This window comes from Pteropus vampyrus, unplaced genomic scaffold (genome assembly GCF_000151845.1).
Source record: "Pteropus vampyrus isolate Shadow unplaced genomic scaffold, Pvam_2.0 Scaffold74, whole genome shotgun sequence".
Lineage (NCBI taxonomy): Eukaryota > Metazoa > Chordata > Mammalia > Chiroptera > Pteropodidae > Pteropus > Pteropus vampyrus.
In genome coordinates this window covers 1,342,501-1,361,266 of record NW_011888855.1, presented here as the reverse complement: position 1 = coordinate 1,361,266, position 18,766 = coordinate 1,342,501, and the positions used below count along the sequence as shown (strand labels likewise).

The 18,766-nt window shown below is 57.7% G+C and overlaps 1 protein-coding gene across 1 annotated transcript in view; it reads left to right on the top strand.

Annotated features, from left to right (window-relative positions):
- Nucleotides 1-18,766, top strand: part of UNC5A (unc-5 netrin receptor A) — a 58,810-nt gene that overhangs the window by 33,372 nt on the left and 6,672 nt on the right. Inside the window, exons 2-6 of the mRNA XM_023531880.1 lie at nt 11,081-11,302; nt 16,341-16,484; nt 16,726-16,829; nt 16,955-17,135; nt 18,353-18,517. Of these exons, the coding sequence (XP_023387648.1) occupies nt 11,081-11,302; nt 16,341-16,484; nt 16,726-16,829; nt 16,955-17,135; nt 18,353-18,517 (816 nt within the window). The remainder of the gene's footprint in view (nt 1-11,080; nt 11,303-16,340; nt 16,485-16,725; nt 16,830-16,954; nt 17,136-18,352; nt 18,518-18,766) is intronic.

The following is an 18,766-nucleotide window of genomic DNA, read 5'->3' as shown; positions in this document are numbered from 1 at the left end:
GGAGGGGTCTCAGGGAGAAGACAGGATGATGGGGTGCTGGAAAGGGTGGGAAGAGTGCGGGAGGGGGAAGAGACCAGGAGGAAAGAGCAGTGTTGGAGGAGTCTCACCTCTGCGCGCTGCTGTGACCCCAATCCTTAGCTTTGTAAAGTCAGAGACCTTATACATTGTCCAGCATGGCTTTGGCCTGCCAACTGGTTTGGCCCACACAGTGTTTAAATGTTTAAATTACTTGTCAACATTTTAAACAGGAAGTTTCACTTAAAAATGGATTCCCAACTTCCCCAGAAAGAAAAACATCTGGCACCTCTTAGCTGGCCTGCGTGTGCTGGCAGCAGTTGGCTGAGCTGAGCTGACCCCTTAGACGGGGATTTCACTCCACTTCTCCAGTCCCTGAAGGCACCTGAGTTTGCCACCCCTGACCTTTCTAAGGCCCAGAGAGGACAGCGACTAGCCCAAGGCCACATAGCCAGGTAGAGGCAGAGTGGGGACGGAAGACCCAGTCTCCTGTTGCCCAACTGAGATCTCTGCCCCCTGCCCTCAGTATGTGCCCTGGGCTAGTCATTGGCAGGGACAGAAATGACACACTGCCCACCTCCAAAGCTTTCAAATAGTGGGGAAGAACACTTCAACTCGACCACAGTCACTGACCCCCAACTTGCCAACATCTGAGCTGGACACTCCCGAGAAGTGGTGGCTCGGGCCTGCTGCCTACACTTGGGGGTGAGGGAGGAGGCGGCCCCCACACAACCAGCCTGCATCAGCCAGATAATGGTCTCTCAGCCAGGGAGCCAGAGGAGTAAGCTGTGTGTCCCCTGTACAGAGGAACCGAGGAGGGCATTCGGAGGATGCCAAATTATGAGCTAACAGGTCTGGGGGCATTGGGAGTGAGCAGGGTGCCTTGCAGGTGTGGGGAAAGTTGGGGTCAGGGGAGGGCCCGGCGTGTAGGCAGAGGGCCCTAGTGGATGCACTGAGCTGGCTGCAGGGTGTGAGCCAGTACCTAGGGATGAGGTTACATGGGGTGGGGAACATGTGTCGGGGGCGCGGGAGCCGACTTTTACCTTGCGGTCAGTGGGAACTGTTGTAGGGGTTTGAAGTGTGGGATCAGATTTTCTTCCTAGAAATAACATTGTATTGATATAGTTGATGACAGCACCAAAGCCAGGAGGCAGAAACAGGAGGGCACATTTTGAGGGCTGGAGGTAGGGGCTGAATGAGTTGGGAGGCCATGAAGTGGAGGGGGTGGGTGGGAGGGGCTGGGGGCACTCAGGGGCTACAATAGTAGACAACCAGTGTGAGGTCCGGGGGGGGGGGGGGGGGGCTGGGGGCACTCAGGGGCTACAATAGTAGACAACCAGTGTGAGGTCCTAGGGGGCATCCAGAGGCAGAGAAAGTGTCAGGAGCAAGCTCAGCAGTAAGGGAGGCCGGGGGCCCTAGTTGCGGAGCCATGGGCGGGAGGCTGACATGGGGGTGGCATGGAAGCAGGGGCCCCAGGACAGGGCAAAGCACAGGTAGGCAGTTGCGTGGCTGGGGGAGTGGCAAAGGAGGAGCTGGGGTGTGTGCCTGGCGACTGCCACTCCCAGTAGATCCTGAATCTGTGACTGGGTTTTCCTGTGAGTCCCTGGAAGAGGAAGGGTCCAGATGGGCTCAGTGAGAATGGGGTCACAGGATGACTGATGATGACCTGTGCTTCAAAGTCACCACCCTAGTAGGGGCATCAGCCACCCCAGCCAAATTTAGCCTGGAAGACAGCGGGCAGTAGCGGTGTGCATGGTCTGTGTGTCGGGGGCTTGGTGTGGTGAGTGTGATTCCAGGACGCTTTGTGCCCAGGACTTCCCTGGTGATGCTGTGGCCACAAGACACTCCATGGGGCAGAGAGGGACTGGAGTCTGTTTCAGGAACTGTTGTGTGGCCTGTGCCTAGTGCAGGGCCTGGCACGTTGCAGCCATCGCATATTGGCCAACCGCCTGTGTCCTGGTTAAGAGCGTGGGGGCCCTGTAACCAGCCTGCCTGCAGAGGAATCCATCACCACTCACCACTTACTCCACCTCCCCGTGCCTCGTTTTCACTGCCTGGAAGTTGGAGTTTTAAAATAGTTCTTTGGCTCCTAGAATCGTCGTGAGGGTTGAATAAGAAAGTGGTAATGGTATGGCTGTGTACATGTGTATGTGTGTGAGAGCCTGTGTGGGTGTAAACGTGCTGGTGGTGGTTGTGGGTGGTGTTTCCCAATGGCAAGTCACTACGTGGTCTCCTCTTGTCCTAGGCTCCATCCCAGGGCCACAACTGCCCTGCCCTGTGTACACCGAGCCAAGCCAGGCTGGGGAACACCGCAGCCGCTCCTGGACCACCCCCAGCCCCTGCTCTGGCCGGGCTCCCATTAAACCAGTGAGATATGAAATGCCGCCATATCTGGGACAGGGTCTTTAATTAAATTAATTGCCGGCAATGTTGTAAAAATGCTGATGGGTCATAAATGGCGTGTTGGGCGATGCCGTTCATCTTCCCCACGTACTTGCTGGGGGCAACACCTGCGGGGAGGGGGACGCAGCATGCTGGGTTGAGGCCACCAGGGAGCTCTGCAGCCTCCAGGGCCTCAGGTGGACGTTCAGGCCAGCTGAGGAAGAACAGAATGGGAGATGGGGTATTGGGCACCTTGTCTTAAGGGTGTGTGTGTATGGAACAGTCGAACCGTCCTTTATGTTTAGGTGGTGGAAGACATGGATGGAAATGGGGAAGGGTGCTTAGAGAGCCGGTGGGGGCCTTGGCGGAGGCATCCTCCAGCCTGCTAGCCAGTGGGAGTCACCCTTGATCCATGGGCAATCTGAGAATCAGGCCCAGCCTGGGCACTGATCACTGTGTGACCTTGAACAAGTTTGTCCCTTGTCTGAGCCCAGTTTCCTCATTAGGAAGACAGGCGGGCCACCCTCCTGCAGAGAACTGTGCCAGGGGTCCTTTTATGTCTCTTCCAGCTGGGGCTGCCACAGGCTGCCACAGGGCTCAGAGCCTGCATGCCAAGTGATGGTGAAGGGGCTGGGCCAGGCTCACCTGGCCACATCTGCCAGGTGAAAGGTAGAGGAGGCCTGTCATGTGTGCGTGTGCGCACACACGCGCGCGCGCGCGCACGCGCACACACACACACACACACACACCCCAAACCAGAAACACGCCCACAGCAACACACACTGCACCAGCAGAAGATTCCAAAGCAAGAGAAAGCTTTCCTTCCCCAGTTCTCTCTGGGCTGTGAGACCACATAATTACCCTGGATTCCATTCTATTTAATTGCAGCTTATTAAATTCTAACCAGCCAATTATCAGCCACAATTACAGCTTAATTCGAGGACACAATAGCTATTTTATCGTTTGTTAATCAAATGCTTATTTAGGCCTCAGCTTTATTAACTATTTCTCTGGCCTGAAGCAAGGCCCTGGGGTGGGAAGGGACCCTGGGAGGGGGTCCCCGGGAGCTGTCCCCCAATCGGAGCACTCTCCCCCAGACAACCTGGTAGTTTTGAAGTCCCCTTCACTTGTGGGCTTGGGAGCTCTGAGTGATGGCAGGGGTGTGACACTTGGTGTGGGCTCTGGGCACAGAGTGAGAAGATCCAGATTTGTTCATTCGTGCTTTCAGAGCATGTTTATCAACCTTTTATGTGCCAGGCCCTGGGCTGGGTTCTGGGACTACAGCAGTGAGCAGGACAGGTGTGATCCCTGTTGTCATGACCCATTTCAGGGGAAGGGGACACAGAGAGTAACAAGATGACTTCAGATGATGGTAAATGCTATGAAGAGAACAGACTGAGAAAAGGGTGGGGGTATGGCAGTCACGGAGGGCTTCTGGGAGGAGGCAGCATTGGAGCTGAGACCTTCAGGATAAAAGAGGGTCAACCGTGGAAGAGCAAGAGGCAGTGGAAAGAGCCATTGCAAAGGCCCAGTGCTGGGATCAGCTTTAAGGGTTTAAGAAACAGGGATAGCAAAGGGTGGTGTTTTGGGTGGGGTCAGACACTATTCCAGGATACGCCCAGAGCCCCATCGGGCCTGGGATGGGAGGTGACGAGAGCCCACTCTGCCCTCGGTTGCCTCAGGCAAGGCCTGAGCTTCACCAAGGTCCTCATCTGCAAAACGAGAGAAGAGTCGAAGGCACTTCAGAGAGAAGAGTCAAAGGCACTTTAGTGCAGCTTCCTGGTCTGTGATAGCTGGTGGGCCATGTGGCCTTGCCACACACCCCACTCAGTGTGACCATCCTCTAAGCTGGTGAGGTGGTGCTGCCCCCCACCCCAATGCTCTCTTTGTCCTTTGCAGTTTAGCCCGTACGCATGTCCTCCTCATGATGCCTGTGTCTGTCCTTGTGACTAGGCCCCTGGAGCTCACTGAGGAAGAGGGTGACTTTCCTACGATCTTGAGGACGTTGCTGCTGCTTCTGACATATTTCACGCACATATTACCATGGAAACCAGAGTGCCATGCACAAGTGTGTGTGAGAATAGGTCGGTAGAGCAGCCCTTCCTTCCGAGGGACACTGTGAGGGGCTGTCACCCCCACCCGGTCACTTCCACTTTCTGCACACTCCTAGGCAAGAGAGACTGCGGTCGACCCCACCCTCGTTCACCGAACACACCAGGGGCTACAGAGCCTGGACTTGGACCTGCCCCCACCCTCCCATAAGCCCTTGCTGTTGAGATCAGTGGCCAGGGAGATGACTAAGGGATGGGCCAAGGGGCCAGGAAAAGAAAGAAGTATTGATGGGTTCCTGGAGACCCTGGAGGGGCGGGCCAGTCCTGACCCACCTTGTCCTGGTGCAGGGTGTGCCCCACATGAGGAAAATGAGAGTGGAGAAACAGGTGGTCTACACGAGAGGGAGGAGGTTGGAGCAGTCAGCGAGCCCTGGGAAGCAGCTGGTGGGCAGTACAGAGGTTTTTAAGTATTGACTTTGGAAGAATTCTGTGGTACGCTCCCCAGCTTGCTCTGATGCTCTGATGTGTAGCACCGGGTCGTTACTTCCAGGCAGGTCCATGCCTGAGTTGCCTCCTGGAACCTCAGGGCTCATGTGGTCCCCAGCTCTGTCATCTTAGGCCCTCCCACCCACCATTCTCCCACCCCCCACCCCCATAGCTGTCTTCCTGTCTGACAACTGCAGATTCCGGCTCTGCTCCTCAGAGCCCCTGAGTGAAGCTCCCTCATCAAAGAATGTCCCGTGTTTAAAAAATAATAGCTCATGAAGCCATCTCAGGATGCAGAGGTGCAGGAGAACACAATCCCCATTCCCCCACCATTGGCCATGGTTCTTGGCCCTGTCTGCCTCCCCCAGATCCTGCACATCAGCCTCTGCCTCCCCAGGATCCAACACTAGTTTCTGGAATTGACTGGTCAACTGATTGATTGATTGATTGATTGATTGAAAAATGAGCAGAGCTGGCTCCCTGACAAATCTGAAAGTGTGTCCTCTACTTTCAACCCTCCTTTCTGGGCTCTTCCTGAGTGAGGAAACACTGTTCAACATTCATTCAGCAAACACTCACTGGGCGTTCACTGTGTCAGACCCTGGCCAGGCTCTAAGGATGGGGTGGGAGGATGTCACCATTCAGTCTCTGTCCTCAAGGCCCTGACAGACTCATAAATGGTAACGATATGATGTGCGAAGCGCTGAGGCGAGTTTGCTCAGGGACTATGGGAGCTCAGAGGAAGTGTGGCCAGCTCTGTCTGGGGGTCTGGGAAGGCTTCCTGGGGGAGGGGATGTTTGAGCAGACCTTGAAGGTCAAGTAGAAGTCACCCAGGCAGATAGCAGATGGGCAAGTGAATCAATGCTGTGAAAGTGTCCTCACTCTAACTGGCTTCAGCAAAAGAAAGGAATCTGTGGACTAACAGGCCTCGACCTTGCCAGGAGTCAATTCCTCTCTTCTCTGGTTGCCTCTGCTCTCCAAGCCCCTACTTCAGACCTATGCATGGCCTCCCCCTTCACTTGACCTCCCTGTGGCCTGCAATACTTGTCCAGTGGAAAGGGGTTTTCTTTTTCCAGCAGCCCATCCCAAATCCCAGGATCTCATCTGTTGAGATGGGGTGACCTGCCCATCTGGAAACCAGTCAATGTCATATGCTCACCTCTAGGGCCAGAGATGGGGACAGCCCACCTGGATTGAGTGACTGCATGGCCTGGGTGGGGTGGGGGTGGGGCTGTTAGCCAAAGGGGGAGGGGGATAGAGCTGGGAACAGAATTATACAAGCCCTTGAGGAATTGCAAACAGTCAAGATGCCGCCCCATAGGACATACAGGTAGGGGGTCCCTAGAGGCAAGGCCAAGTGGCAGCTCAGGTCTTGGGCCAGCAGGGCCTCCAACACCAGATGAACGGCATGGTGTGTTAGCCTGTGGCATTCTACTCTCACAGCCTGGACCTGTGGAGTGTGATACTCCGGCCCCAAGCAGACCTACCAAATGCACATCTCGGGCAAGGCCAGCTGAGAGCTTAGGCACGCGAGGTAAGGGCGTCCAGTGCTGCGTGAGCAGAAAGGAGAAAAACAGAAGCTACTGGGCCCCCGGCCCCCTCCTTCACCCATTTCAAATCTAGAACATTCTCAGGGAAGTAGAAAAAATGAGACCTTGCTGACTCACCCCCTTGCTATGGCTATGGCCCTCAACCCGGGTTGTTGGGAGGATGAAAGGAGCTGGTGGTGGACTGGGTTGGGAAGCAGTGGTGTGATGCCCTGCCCCCACCCCTCCTACCTAGCTCCCAGGGACCGAGTCCTCGATCAGTAAATACAAGTTCATTAATAGCTTGATTAATCACACCCCATATTTTTGTGGTGCCTTTAAAAATAAAACATTTGAAAGCACTTTCACACCCACCTTGGGCCTCAGAGTTACACGGCGGGTCTTATCCTCCCAGACTGCAGGTGAGAAAAAGGGAGGGGCGCTCAACCTCAGAGCAGTAGCATGTCGGGGTGTGGCAGGGGCATCCTGGGGTGTGGAGCCTTCTCCCTGCCGTGGTTCTGCCTGTGGGCTGATCCCTGTCTCTTCCAGGTCCCCCTGCAGAACAAGAATAAAAGGGCCACCTTTTGTCTGACCTTCCAAAGTTCAAGGGAGAATAAGTTCAGTCACTCAACAAATGCTCCATCAGTATCCAAGCCAGGCCTGGGCTTCTGCCTGAAGCAGAGTCAGCTTACAAAAAGATCCACCCCAGTTCTGAATGTGGTATATACCCTGGAGGGAGGCACAGGGGACAATGTGGACACTCAGGCAGGTGACAGTGTACATCCAGGAAGACCTCCTAGAGGAGGTGGCACATTTGCTGAAATGTAAAGGCTGGGTGGAAGTCCTCAGATGGGCTACATAGAATAGGACCATCATGGTCTACTCCACTGGTCTCTTATGCCCTCTTGCACCCCAGCCTCCCTGCACACATAGACACACACACACGTACGCACATACACGCATGGTCTTCCCAGGGCCAGCATTGCTCCCACCTTGAATAGAGCGGCCAGAGAAAGGGTGCCTTTCTCTGGGGCTGACTTGGGCAGCCAGTGCCCTCCTGAGATAGGTGGGGGCCAGCGGGCTAGCCTTAGGGCTCACTGGAAGTGGGCTTCCCACTTCAGCGCCCGAGTGTGCACACAGCCCCGTCTGCAGTTCCCGGTGACCAAGAGCCATTAGGGAACTGCTAGTAAGTGAAGGAGGTCTTCTAACTGAATTCCAGCAGGCAGCTGGGCCACGTCCTGTGAGGGCGGGAGAGCCTTGGCCTGGGCGTGGTGGTTGGAGAACTGGGGGTAGGGTTCGTGATGTGGCAGGGCCCAGAGAGCCAGTGGGCCCTGCACCTGTCTGCCCTCCTGAAGCCCTAGTGTGTCTGCCCTGGCAGAGCATTCCCTCCATGTTTGTCACCTCAGTCGCCCCAAAGGGAGAGGCAATGGACACCCCACTTCCAAGTCCCCAATCACTAACATCAGACTAAGCAGCCTTGAGTCTGGTGGTGGGGACAGAGGCCTTAGCCACTCATTTACTTCTCCAGTACCAGTGAGGACAGACCCCAGATGCAGAGAGGGTTAAATGGTATGTGTGATTTCTTAGAAGACTGAGGTGCGGGACCTCTCTTTCCTGAGGAGAACATAGGAAAGTGCTGCCAGAAGAGGAAGAAAGGGTGTTTCAGAGAGAAGATGGTGGGCAAAGACCTGGAGGTGGGAGGCATTGCCTAGGAGGGATCAGTGGATGTTTTTGCACAGGAAGGCTGGAGAGTTGACTGAGCCAGAACACAAGGCTCAGGGATATCAACCAAAGGCATTGGCACCATCCTAAAATGCCTGTGGGAGCAAGGCAGACCACAGAAATAGAAGAAGCAGACCCAGGGTAGGATAATAGAGAGTGGTGGGGACTGCAGCAAACTAGAGAGCTTATGCTCTGTTGAAAGGACCATAGATCATCTGGCAGTGAGCGTGCACTGCTTCGCATTATCTTCCATAAATGAATGAGTACAGGTTTCATGTCAAAGAGAAGGTATATTCACTCTAGTAGCCTATGATGTGGAGGGAGAGAGGCCTGAGGTTCACACTGGGCCTTAGTTTAGGCGAGAGGCTGAACTGGGATGGTGAGGCGTCAGGCAGATTGCAAGTGCTGACCACAGGGTGGAGGTCGCATAGTGGGCTCAAGGGGCAAAGGGAGAGGAGGCCAGCTCTGCTGCCCAGGCAGCTTCTGTAGCCTCAAGAGAATATCCAATGGGGCCTGAATCTACCACCACCCATGGCCTTAGAGTGTCCTTGCTAGAGGGCATAGCTGTAACCTGGAGGGTACCTCTTAGGTTCCACCCAATAAATGTACCCCCTGGGTTGGGAGGGGAGGCCGCAGCAACGTGGTATGACGGAGGCCCCGGAGAAGTGAGCTATGTCCCTTATTGGTCACAGTACATTTATTTTTCATTAGCAGTTAAATGCAGACATGAGGGATTGTGGTGGGTTCAGTGGGCGGCTGACGTGAGCAATGCTTGGTGCAGTGATCGATAGGGAGGCTGGAGGGTCACACGCCCACCCTCTGCCCACATCGTGAGCCAGGGCCCCTGCCCACCCAGCCCCCAGCCAGTAGGCAAGCACAGGCCATCGCACTGAGCCTCTGCAGGTGAGGCCTGGGCAGACCCGGCACCTACCACTGGGGACTCCCATTCCCTTCTGGAGCCTGTGACACCTGCCTCCAAGCCCCTCTGGGGGCCCTGCTAAGGGGTAAAGCTTGGCCCCAGGTCCACAGAAATGCTGTGGCTTCCCTGATAAATGTCTGGAGAGGCCACTGGACTTACCAGCTCCCCATTCCAGGCCCACCCTCTGGAGCTCGCCTTCCATTTCATTCTCTGGACCTTGCGACCTGAGCCCAATGCAGCCCTACCCTGGCTGAGCCCACTACCTGGGTCAGGAGCTTCCAAGTGGCTGCTGAGTGACAGTGAAGAGCATATGTAACAACAAAAGAAGCACAGGGCTATCCCTCAACATTTTGTGAGTCCAGGGCCAAAGCTGGGGAGTCTGGAGTAAGTGACTCCCACTCTGGCCTCAGAGTCCTCGTTTATAGGATGTCTAGATGGCTCTTCCCCTCTGCCTACATCCCCATCTCCCCATCCAAAGAGCAAAGCGCCTGCTGGCTCTGTGCCTCAGTTTCCTCATCAGCTCCCGCCCCTGAAGAGATTGCTATGTGGGTTACTGAGCTGAGGGAGATGAAAACCTTTGCCATTATCAGTGCAAAACCACTGGGTATTAACAGCAGCCAACATTTATTGAGTACCATCTCCCCACTTTGCAGGCAAGGAAACAGGCTGGGGTGGGAGGGGCTTGCTGAAGTCGCACCCCGTTTCTCAGCCGCTTGGCAGGCATTTCTAGCTCACCTGCCCGGCCCATTTCTACAGGACCAAGCACAAGTGCCCTCCTCTAAATTATGACCTTGGGGTGAAGGGGGTGGACTCCCACCTTAGAAAGAGAGGGTCCCTATGTGGGCAGAAAATGAGAGCAGCGTGGAGGCCCCTGGGGGATGGGGTCCAGGCCAGGGAGCCAGGTCTCCCCATTGGGAGCCTTCTGTGGGGAAGGTAGTGGAGCCAGGAGTCTGATCTCTGTGAGGCATCTCCAGACTCTCCCACAGGCAGACAGGACCTCCATGGCACAGATGACAAAAGAGTAACTCATTCAGGGTCACCACTAGCAGGGAGCAGAATGGGTTTCTGAAGCCCGATTTTTCCCTTTTTGCGCCGTGGACTGTGAGTGTGTACTGGTTGTGACATCACTGCAGCCCTGAGGGAGGCCAGGCCGTCAGGGGCCTGTTTGGTGGGCAGCTGGGTGGGGAGGCTGGGGGTGCCCCCACTCCATCCTCCCACTCACTTCCACCCTCACCCCCACCCTCTCAGGAGTCCTGCTGGTCCAGCAGCCTGTCAGACTGCTGTGGGGTTTACCTCTGCCAAAGCCTCAGAGCCAATTACCTGTGTAATTAGTAACAAATGACTTGTGGGATGGCTGTGGTTTTCAGTTAAATTAGAAGGAAACCCATATTCAGGTCTCCTTGAAGGGTGGGACGTGGCCCAGGTCCCTCAGGCTCCCAGACAGTCTCCTGGCTCCCATCCTGCCCGGGCCTGCCCCGCAGCCCACCTGCACCCAGCCTTCCGGGGCCTCTCCCGTAGGTCTGCCACCTCGTCTCCTTCATTCACTGGTATTTTCTGAGCTCCTACTGTGTGAGGGGCCAGGAATAGGGATCAACTCACCAGAAGCACCAGAGGGAGGGGCTCCTGCCCGGCTGGGGCCTCGCTCTCCCTCCGTCTTCCCCCGGACTCCAGGGTAGTAGGTTACCTCACCAAATCCCTGAACTCCTACCAGGGAGTTCATCTTGTCTCATTCATCTCTCCACTTTAGAAGAGGGGGGCTGCTTCTTCCCCCACTTTACAGAGGGGGACACTGAAATGGGGGTGCTTTTAGCAGTCCAGATTGCCAGGCTAGAAGAGGCAGCCTGGCCTCAAGCCTCCCGTGGGCCCCACCAGCTGGCTCCCCACGGCCCAGCCCCACCCCTGAGTGGGTAGGGTGCTCCTGGAGGGCCCTGCAAGATCAGTGGAGGCCTGGCTCACCTTCCCCCTTTGCTCTGCTGCAGGTGCCCAGCAGAGTGCCACGGTGGCCAACCCAGTGCCCGGCGCCAGCCCAGACCTGCTTCCCCACTTCCTGGTGGAGCCCGAGGACGTGTACATCGTCAAGAACAAGCCAGTGCTGCTGGTGTGCAAGGCTGTGCCCGCCACGCAGATCTTCTTCAAGTGCAATGGGGAGTGGGTCCGCCAGGTGGACCATGTGATTGAGCGCAGCACTGACGGGAGCAGCGGTGAGGCCAGGCTGGGTGGCAGGTGGGGCCACACATGATGGGGACCTCAGAGGAAATGGAGGCCCAGAGAGGGGCCTGCAGCCACCTCCACTGGACACCTGTGAGCAGGAAGCCAGTATATATACACCAAGGCCTGCCCCAGGAGGCCCCACACCCCCACCCCAGGCCTCACAGAATGATGGGGGAATAGAAGGGAAGTCCCTAAAAATGCCCCAAGGGGCCATGGTTGGAGGGGCAGGGTCCAGGCAGCTGTGCCAGCAAAGAAAGGGAGTTTGGATAGGGTTGGTTTCAGATGACTGAAGAGCTCACAGACCTCACATTCTGTGATTGTTTAATTTTTGCATTGATTCATTTATTCATTCACACGTTCCCTGAGCACCCACTCTGTGCTAGAGACACTGCCCCCACAGAGAGGTGGGCAGCATGTTGACCTCTTAGCGAGTCCTGGGGGCTATGGCAGCCAGAGGAGAGCAGGACTGAGGCTGCACAGTAACTGGTCAGGGATAGAAGGGAAGGGTGTCTCAGGTGTCCCAGGCAAGGGACATAGCACAACGAAGGCCTAGAGGTGGATGAGCAGTGTGCAGGCAGAGGATCAGCAGGGACAGTGTGGGGTGTGCATAGGGGGCAGTGGTGCCATCCAGGAGCCTCACCCCTTCGGCTCTGAAGCGAGGTCACAGTCCCATGGGATTTCAAGCTGCTGAGTGACATGGACGGAACTGTGGTGATACTCGGGGGCCAGTGCAGGGGCCAGACGGGAGGGGCAGATCCGGAGACTGAGGAGAGGGAACCAGTGAGACGTGGAGGGAGAGGTTCCAGGGTAACAGCAGACCCAAGAAGTGCCCCTCGTGCGGGACACCCACGTCCTGCCTTCAGCCTGGCCATCACCTGCAGGTGACTCCTGCCCAGCTGCAAGTCTATCCCCAGGAACAGACCCAAAGCTGACAATGGCCTCTCCCCATCCTCACCCAGTTATGCTCCTTTCCTCTCCCTTCATCTTGACACTTCATGGAGCTCTCAGGTTAAGTCCTGAGCCCCTTCCCCCAGGGCCTCGGCCAGCCTGAGACATACAGCACACACTCCTTGTGGGGTGCACAGTCACAAGAGTAAGGTCAGAGCCACAGTGCCGCCGGGCACAGGCAGGCTGCGCCCAGAACGACTCACACTGATGCCGAGGCAGGCTGGGGACAGAGGGTCCACAGGGATGGCCTACCCTCCAGGCAGGAAGGATCCCAGAGAAGAGTACTGGCCAAGCTCAGACTTAAGACTACCTGGAACCAGCAATTCCCAGGAAGTGCTGATGGAGGAACGGCAGGCAGGCAGTGGGGCCGGACTGGGGCTGGAGAAATGCGCCCGGGGGCAGACAGCAGGACAAGGACGCTGATGCCAGACTCACACTGTGGGAACCTGGTGCTGGGCAAAGGGAGGCTGGAGGAAGGCCACCTCTGCCCAGGGGAAACTGGAAGCTCTCATGGTAACCTGGGCATGAGCTGACAAGCCCTGCGTTTAGGCCGCGTGCGATTCAGTCCTCAGAACCAGCCTATCAGTTACAGATGGGATGGAGGCCTTGGCTCCAATGCCTCCAGGGGCCCAAAAGGACCCAACCAGGTGTCTGGTCCACAGAAGTCACACCCCATTGTCCCCACAAGTGTCAGCCCCCAGGTTAGTGGGTTAGTGATTCCTGCCCAGGCCCTTGAGCTGGACAGTGCCCTGACCTGCAGGCGCCCACTGCTGGCAGCTTCCTTCCTGCAGTCCTCAGGTGTTAAGTGAGCACCTGCTCTGTGCCGGGCCTGGGTTAGATATTAGGAAGTCAGCCCCCAAGGCTCTTGGGGCAGGTGACCCAGTTCTGCCCTCTACCCTTGGGAGATGGATGGAGAGGGTCAACGACCTCTGTGGCCCACGAGAGTCCCAGGCCCCATCAGCACCTCCCAGAACCAGAGCCGCTGCCCACACGACCCAGCAGAGGAGCCAGAACCCTCCTGCCTACGTGGGCAGCCTTAGGGCCCACATTGTCCTAGTGGGAGTGTCCACCCCCTTGGGCAAGTCCCTTCCCCTCCCTGAGCCTCAGTTTCCTCTACTGTAAATGGGGATGAAGAGGGGCCCCTTACAGGTTGGTCAGGGTAGCCATGAGTTCTCATATACCCCATTGGCGCCCAGCTCTAGGCCTTTCCTTTCTCCCCACCCCACGCCCAGGGCCCAGTGCTATTTTGTGGCATAATAAGTCCTTCCCCCAAGGAAAGGACAGGTGAGAAGGAGGAAGCCACAGCCAGAGACCTGCCTTTTCAGAGCCTTGAGGGTCAGTCCTGGAACCTCTGGAGAGGCCCAGGCCAGCCCCGTCCTGCTCTCAGCCTCCCTGTCCAGGCTTCCTCCTCCACACCCACCCCTCCTTGTCTCCTGCCAGCACAAGGTCTGGAATCCATGGCTTGGCTGGGACACAGGCCCAGCATGCATACCAAGAGCCCCAACATATACTCCCCAATAGGCTCTGCTGACCTTGCTCTCTTCAAGCCAGACAGAGCGGCAGAGCCCATGGGACCTGTCCCACAGTTATCGCCGGGGTCCTCTCTTTCCCTGGGCATCCAACCTCACCCCTCCCATGGCCAGCACATCTGAATTTTCATTGATTTGTTGATTTTTCAACCCAAAGCCATCGAGTGCTTTGAGGTACAGAGATAGGCTTCCCTTACTTACCCCGAAACAGATGTCACGGCGGTAGCACCACACAGACACACGGACCAAAGACCCTGACCCAGAAACATTCTGTCGTTAGGCAAGTATGGTGGTGATCGGAGGCTGGGGGTGGCTGGGTAGACAGCCCAGGAGCCCCGTGACCCCCTCACTTGCCCCTACTCCCCATCCAGAAGGCCAGGGGTTAGGGACCAAAGCCCAAAAACCCTCAACCCAAACTTGCTGATGCTATAAAAGCCTGAACTTTGCAAAGCCAAGCATCAGAGTCCAGTCTAGGAGTATAATTTATTGTGTTACACAAACTGCTTATTAGACTCAGATTGGTGAGAAGGTGAGGACCCAAGCCCCAGCTTGGCCTCAGAGCCTTCACCTCCACCCCACCAATCCTCTACTTCCCAGAAATACTCAGCACCTTCCCCCTAGGCCTCCAAACGTGCCCATGGCACTCACACGCCTGCTCACACCCCACGTGCTCCTGGGCCGACAGGGGCCCCTCCCTTTCCTCCCCAAGGCTGGCATCTGTTCACATTTACCAGGCAGGTGCAGACACAGCCGTGCCTCGAAACTGCTCCCTAGACCCGAGCTGTGCAGTGACCTGCAGGAAGGAGGACACAGCCCCTCACCTCAAGGACTGGGCAGAGCAGGGTCTGGGTCTCCCCGTGGGTCTGCCGCCCTCCCGGAGTTTGTGGGGCTCAAGGGCACTGCCTGGGGCTGGGACATGGCAGAAAAACTTGGCCCTCATTCACGACAGCAGGAAGGAGATGAGGTGGCAGGACAGAAGTGGGAGGAGGCCGGGAGAAAGAAATAGGCGCGCTTAAATTTAGTGCTGTTCTCCCAGGCCGGGTTATGGGGCTCCTCCACCCCAACGGGGGATGGAGTGGCCTATCCACAGACCTGTCCACCTGGAGAGAAAAAGTTCCCAGTTGAGAATGCACTGGAGGTCTCCACGCCCAGGCGTGCGCATGGCTTCTTCTCGGAGGCCCCAAGACTCGGTGTGCTTGATGGGCGGCGGGGGCCCGGGGTCCCTTCTATGCACAGACTCCATGAGGAATCCTCGGTTCTCAGCCCTCATCCCACCCCCAGGGAACCCCAGATAATGACCTCAACCAGAGGTGACACCCCCACCCCCAGTCTCCTGTGAGAACTCACCGGAGACAGGGGCAAGTGACAGAACAGTCTGGGGGCCCAGTGTGGGAGCTGGAGAGACCAGTGAGTAGGGATGTGGGCAGAGTTCAGGGATAGACGAGATAGAGAAATTAAGAGAGAAAACTGCCTCCCTGCTCAGCCCCGGTCCTCCTGCAGTGCAGCTCTAATTGAATTTCTCTGTTAACAATGGAAACACGGTGCTCCCCGGCCTCTCTCCCTCCTTCTGATAAGCCAATGACCCGAGGGAAATTGGGGTCACGAGGAGGAGAAATTGGAAACAAACAGTCTTTTCTAACTCCTGGGACGCTGGTTTCGGCAGAGGGCTGGGCAGCCGGAGGAGGGCTGCTGTCCCCCCTTGTGGGTCCTCCCCAAGCCCCCTGTCCCTGAGTCCCTGGCTGAGGTCAGGGGGCTCAGTCCATTCCTGAGAGGGGTCCTCCCAGTCCAGCTGGCACAGAGCAGGTCCCAACACCCATCACAGGCCAGCCTCCCTCACCCCCACCAACATTTCCTCTTATGGCCTGGGCACCCCCAGCCCATCCCAGGGTGACTACAGAGCACCCTGAATGTGCTTTGAACCCAGACAGCCATGGAAGGCGGCAAGCCCTGCCCTTCTGAGCCTCTGTTTCCTCATCCATAGAGTGGGCGCAGTGCTGTCCAGGGGTATGGATGGAGGAAGATAACAAGCCAGCGTGTGGGAACCGCTTGCTAAGCCCAGGGGTCTATTATCACACTACGTAATGGCTGTAATTATGCTGTTAATAGCTGCTATTATATTATCACTGTCAGGATCCACTTGCTAACCCCCAGGGAGCTGAGCCAGATTACTTCCTCACCCTTTTTTTATCCACGAAGCCCCCAGGGCTGGCCTATCTGCCCAACCCTTCGGCCTCAAGTCCTGGGAGGCCAGCCCCTGCTGCCAGCCCTGCTGCCAGAAGCTCCTCTGTGCCCTGCTCTCTGAAACACATGAAGTCCTTTTAGGGACATTTTTGTAAGTGATTCCAGGAAGACAGGCCTTGGGTAATGAAGTATAAGGAATGAAGAGCTAAGAACGTACTCCCTGCCCTCAGGGGATATAAACTGAGCTTCCCGTGGGACCCCTAGAGTTCCCTCCAGGCTGAGGGTTGCACCAGTGTCTGCCGTCAACAGGATGGGATGGGGAGGCTCCATGTGGCCCTGGGCCCTGGCTACCCACCCTTCCCGCCCTCAGGCCTGCCCGTCATGGAGGTCCGCATCAATGTCTCAAGGCAGCAGGTGGAGAAGGTGTTCGGGCTAGAGGAGTACTGGTGCCAGTGCGTGGCCTGGAGCTCCTCAGGCACCACCAAGAGTCAGAAGGCCTACATCCGCATCGCCTGTGAGTCCAGGGCCTGGCCCTTTGGCAGGGGTGGCCCAAGGGTGTCACCGGGGAAGGGGATCCAGTCTGGTCAGAAAGCCTCAGGTCCTGCCTTGATGGGAGAAGAAACTGCCTATGGACACTGCCAGCCACCCTTAGTACCTCTGGGCACTTGGCACTTCTTCCTGCCATGGACCTTGGCCCCTGCGGGACCAGGGGACATGAGGCACTCAGGCTGGAGGAAACTCCTGTTTTCTCCCAGATTTGCGCAAGAACTTTGAGCAGGAGCCGCTGGCCAAGGAGGTGTCCCTGGAGCAAGGCATCGTGTTGCCCTGCCGCCCGCCGGAGGGTGTCCCCCCAGCTGAGGTGAGAGCAGCCCCCAGGCTTGAGTCGTGCCTGCTCAGACCCCCAGGCTGGCCCCCCAGGGGCCACCCCCGTGTGGACAGGGCCAGCGCGGGCGAGCAGTGCGGCCACATGGCTCCCTCTCCCAGGTGGAGTGGCTCCGGAACGAGGACCTAGTGGACCCGTCCCTGGACCCCAATGTGTACATCACGCGGGAGCACAGCCTGGTGGTGCGACAGGCCCGCCTGGCCGACACGGCCAACTACACCTGCGTGGCCAAGAACATCGTGGCACGCCGCCGCAGCGCCTCCGCTGCCGTCATCGTCTACGGTGGGCCCTGGCACTGGCCGGCGGAGGGAGATGCAGGGGAGGGGTCCTCAGGGCTGTACTGTGCGGGCTCCCCAGGGAGCCAGGGCCAGAAGGGCCAGGCCATGGCCTGACTGGGAAGGGCAGGGGGCTGGCTGTGGCTGTCAGGAGCCGAGGGGCGTGTCTGGGAGATGTGACATGGGTTGTGGGTCATCTGTGGTCAGACGGTCCCTTGGCTTACTTGTGGGCAGAGAGAGATGAGGGGACAGAAGGAGCCTAGGAAAGGCAGCCCCAAGTGGTAAGCAGGGTCCTGGGTACCTCCGGGAGCAGACAGAGGAGGGGGTGCGGGAGTCACAGGTGTAAAAAGCTGGGGTCTGAGCCGAGGGTCCCAGAAGCTGCAGTTAGGCTGGCTGCCCCAAACACCCGCTGGCGGAACGGGCCGTGGAGTGGGTGCTGCCCAACTCCAGGGGCACTGGGCAGAGCGTGGCTTCCCCTCCAGGGCTCCCCTCCTGCACAGCTGGAGCCCCAGGTCTCTCCCTCCCTGGCCCCTGGGCCGGCATGTCTGAGGAAGCCCCCGCTCCCTGACCCAGTCCTTCTCTGTCCGGCCAGTGAACGGTGGGTGGTCGACGTGGACCGAGTGGTCCGTCTGCAGTGCCACCTGTGGGCGCGGCTGGCAGAAACGGAGCCGGAGCTGCACCAACCCGGCGCCTCTCAACGGGGGTGCCTTCTGTGAGGGGCAGAATGTCCAGAAAACAGCCTGCGCCACCCTGTGCCCAGGTACCAGCGGCCGCCGCCTCCACATCGCTCTTCACCACGCCATCTCCGTGCCCTGGCTCCATCTCGCCCCCATGGCTCCATCCCACCCGCCCGCACACGGGGCCAGGCTTTGTCTGCACCTGGCTCAGCCTCAGCAGAGGAGCTGAATCCTAGGGCCTGAGGGACAGTCAGGACCGTACAGTCAGTGTGGGGCAGGGGCAGGGCTCAGCCTCGTCTGCAGGAGGGTCACCGTGCAACCCAGCGCCCGCAGTGCCCCAGGGCCAGGACGGCCAAGCAGTAGAGACAAGCAGGCCAGTATCATCGTGCCTCCTGTCATTAGCATGTGTCATTCAGGTCAGCTGGACACCAGAGGGTGTGCAGACCAACGGGCTTGGCCCTGGCCCTGGCCTTATACCCAGAGCCTGGGCTGGCTCCCTAGGCTGACCGCACCATCTCCTCTCTGTGCTTATCTGTCTTGCGTCTAGTGGATGGCAGCTGGAGTCCATGGAGCAAGTGGTCAGCCTGTGGGCTCGACTGCACCCATTGGCGGAGCCGTGAGTGCTCTGATCCAGCGCCCCGAAATGGAGGCGAGGAGTGCCAGGGTGCTGACCTGGACACCCGCAACTGCACCAGTGAGCTCTGTGTACACAGTGAGTCTACGGCCCTGGGAGTCCTCTCCAGTTTGCCAGGATTGTCCCTGCCCAGCCCCAGGAAGGTAGAGGCTGAGGGCGTCGGTCCCTTGCCACAGGCTGCACACTTTCTCCAAAGCTCAGGACCTTCAGGGACCACCCCCATCCCTAACACATCCATACCCCAATACCTCCCCCACCTCCCCTGAGACATGCATGCATTTGAGCTTTTATTGTGCACACATGGCCCTGGCTTATCTCCCAAATCCC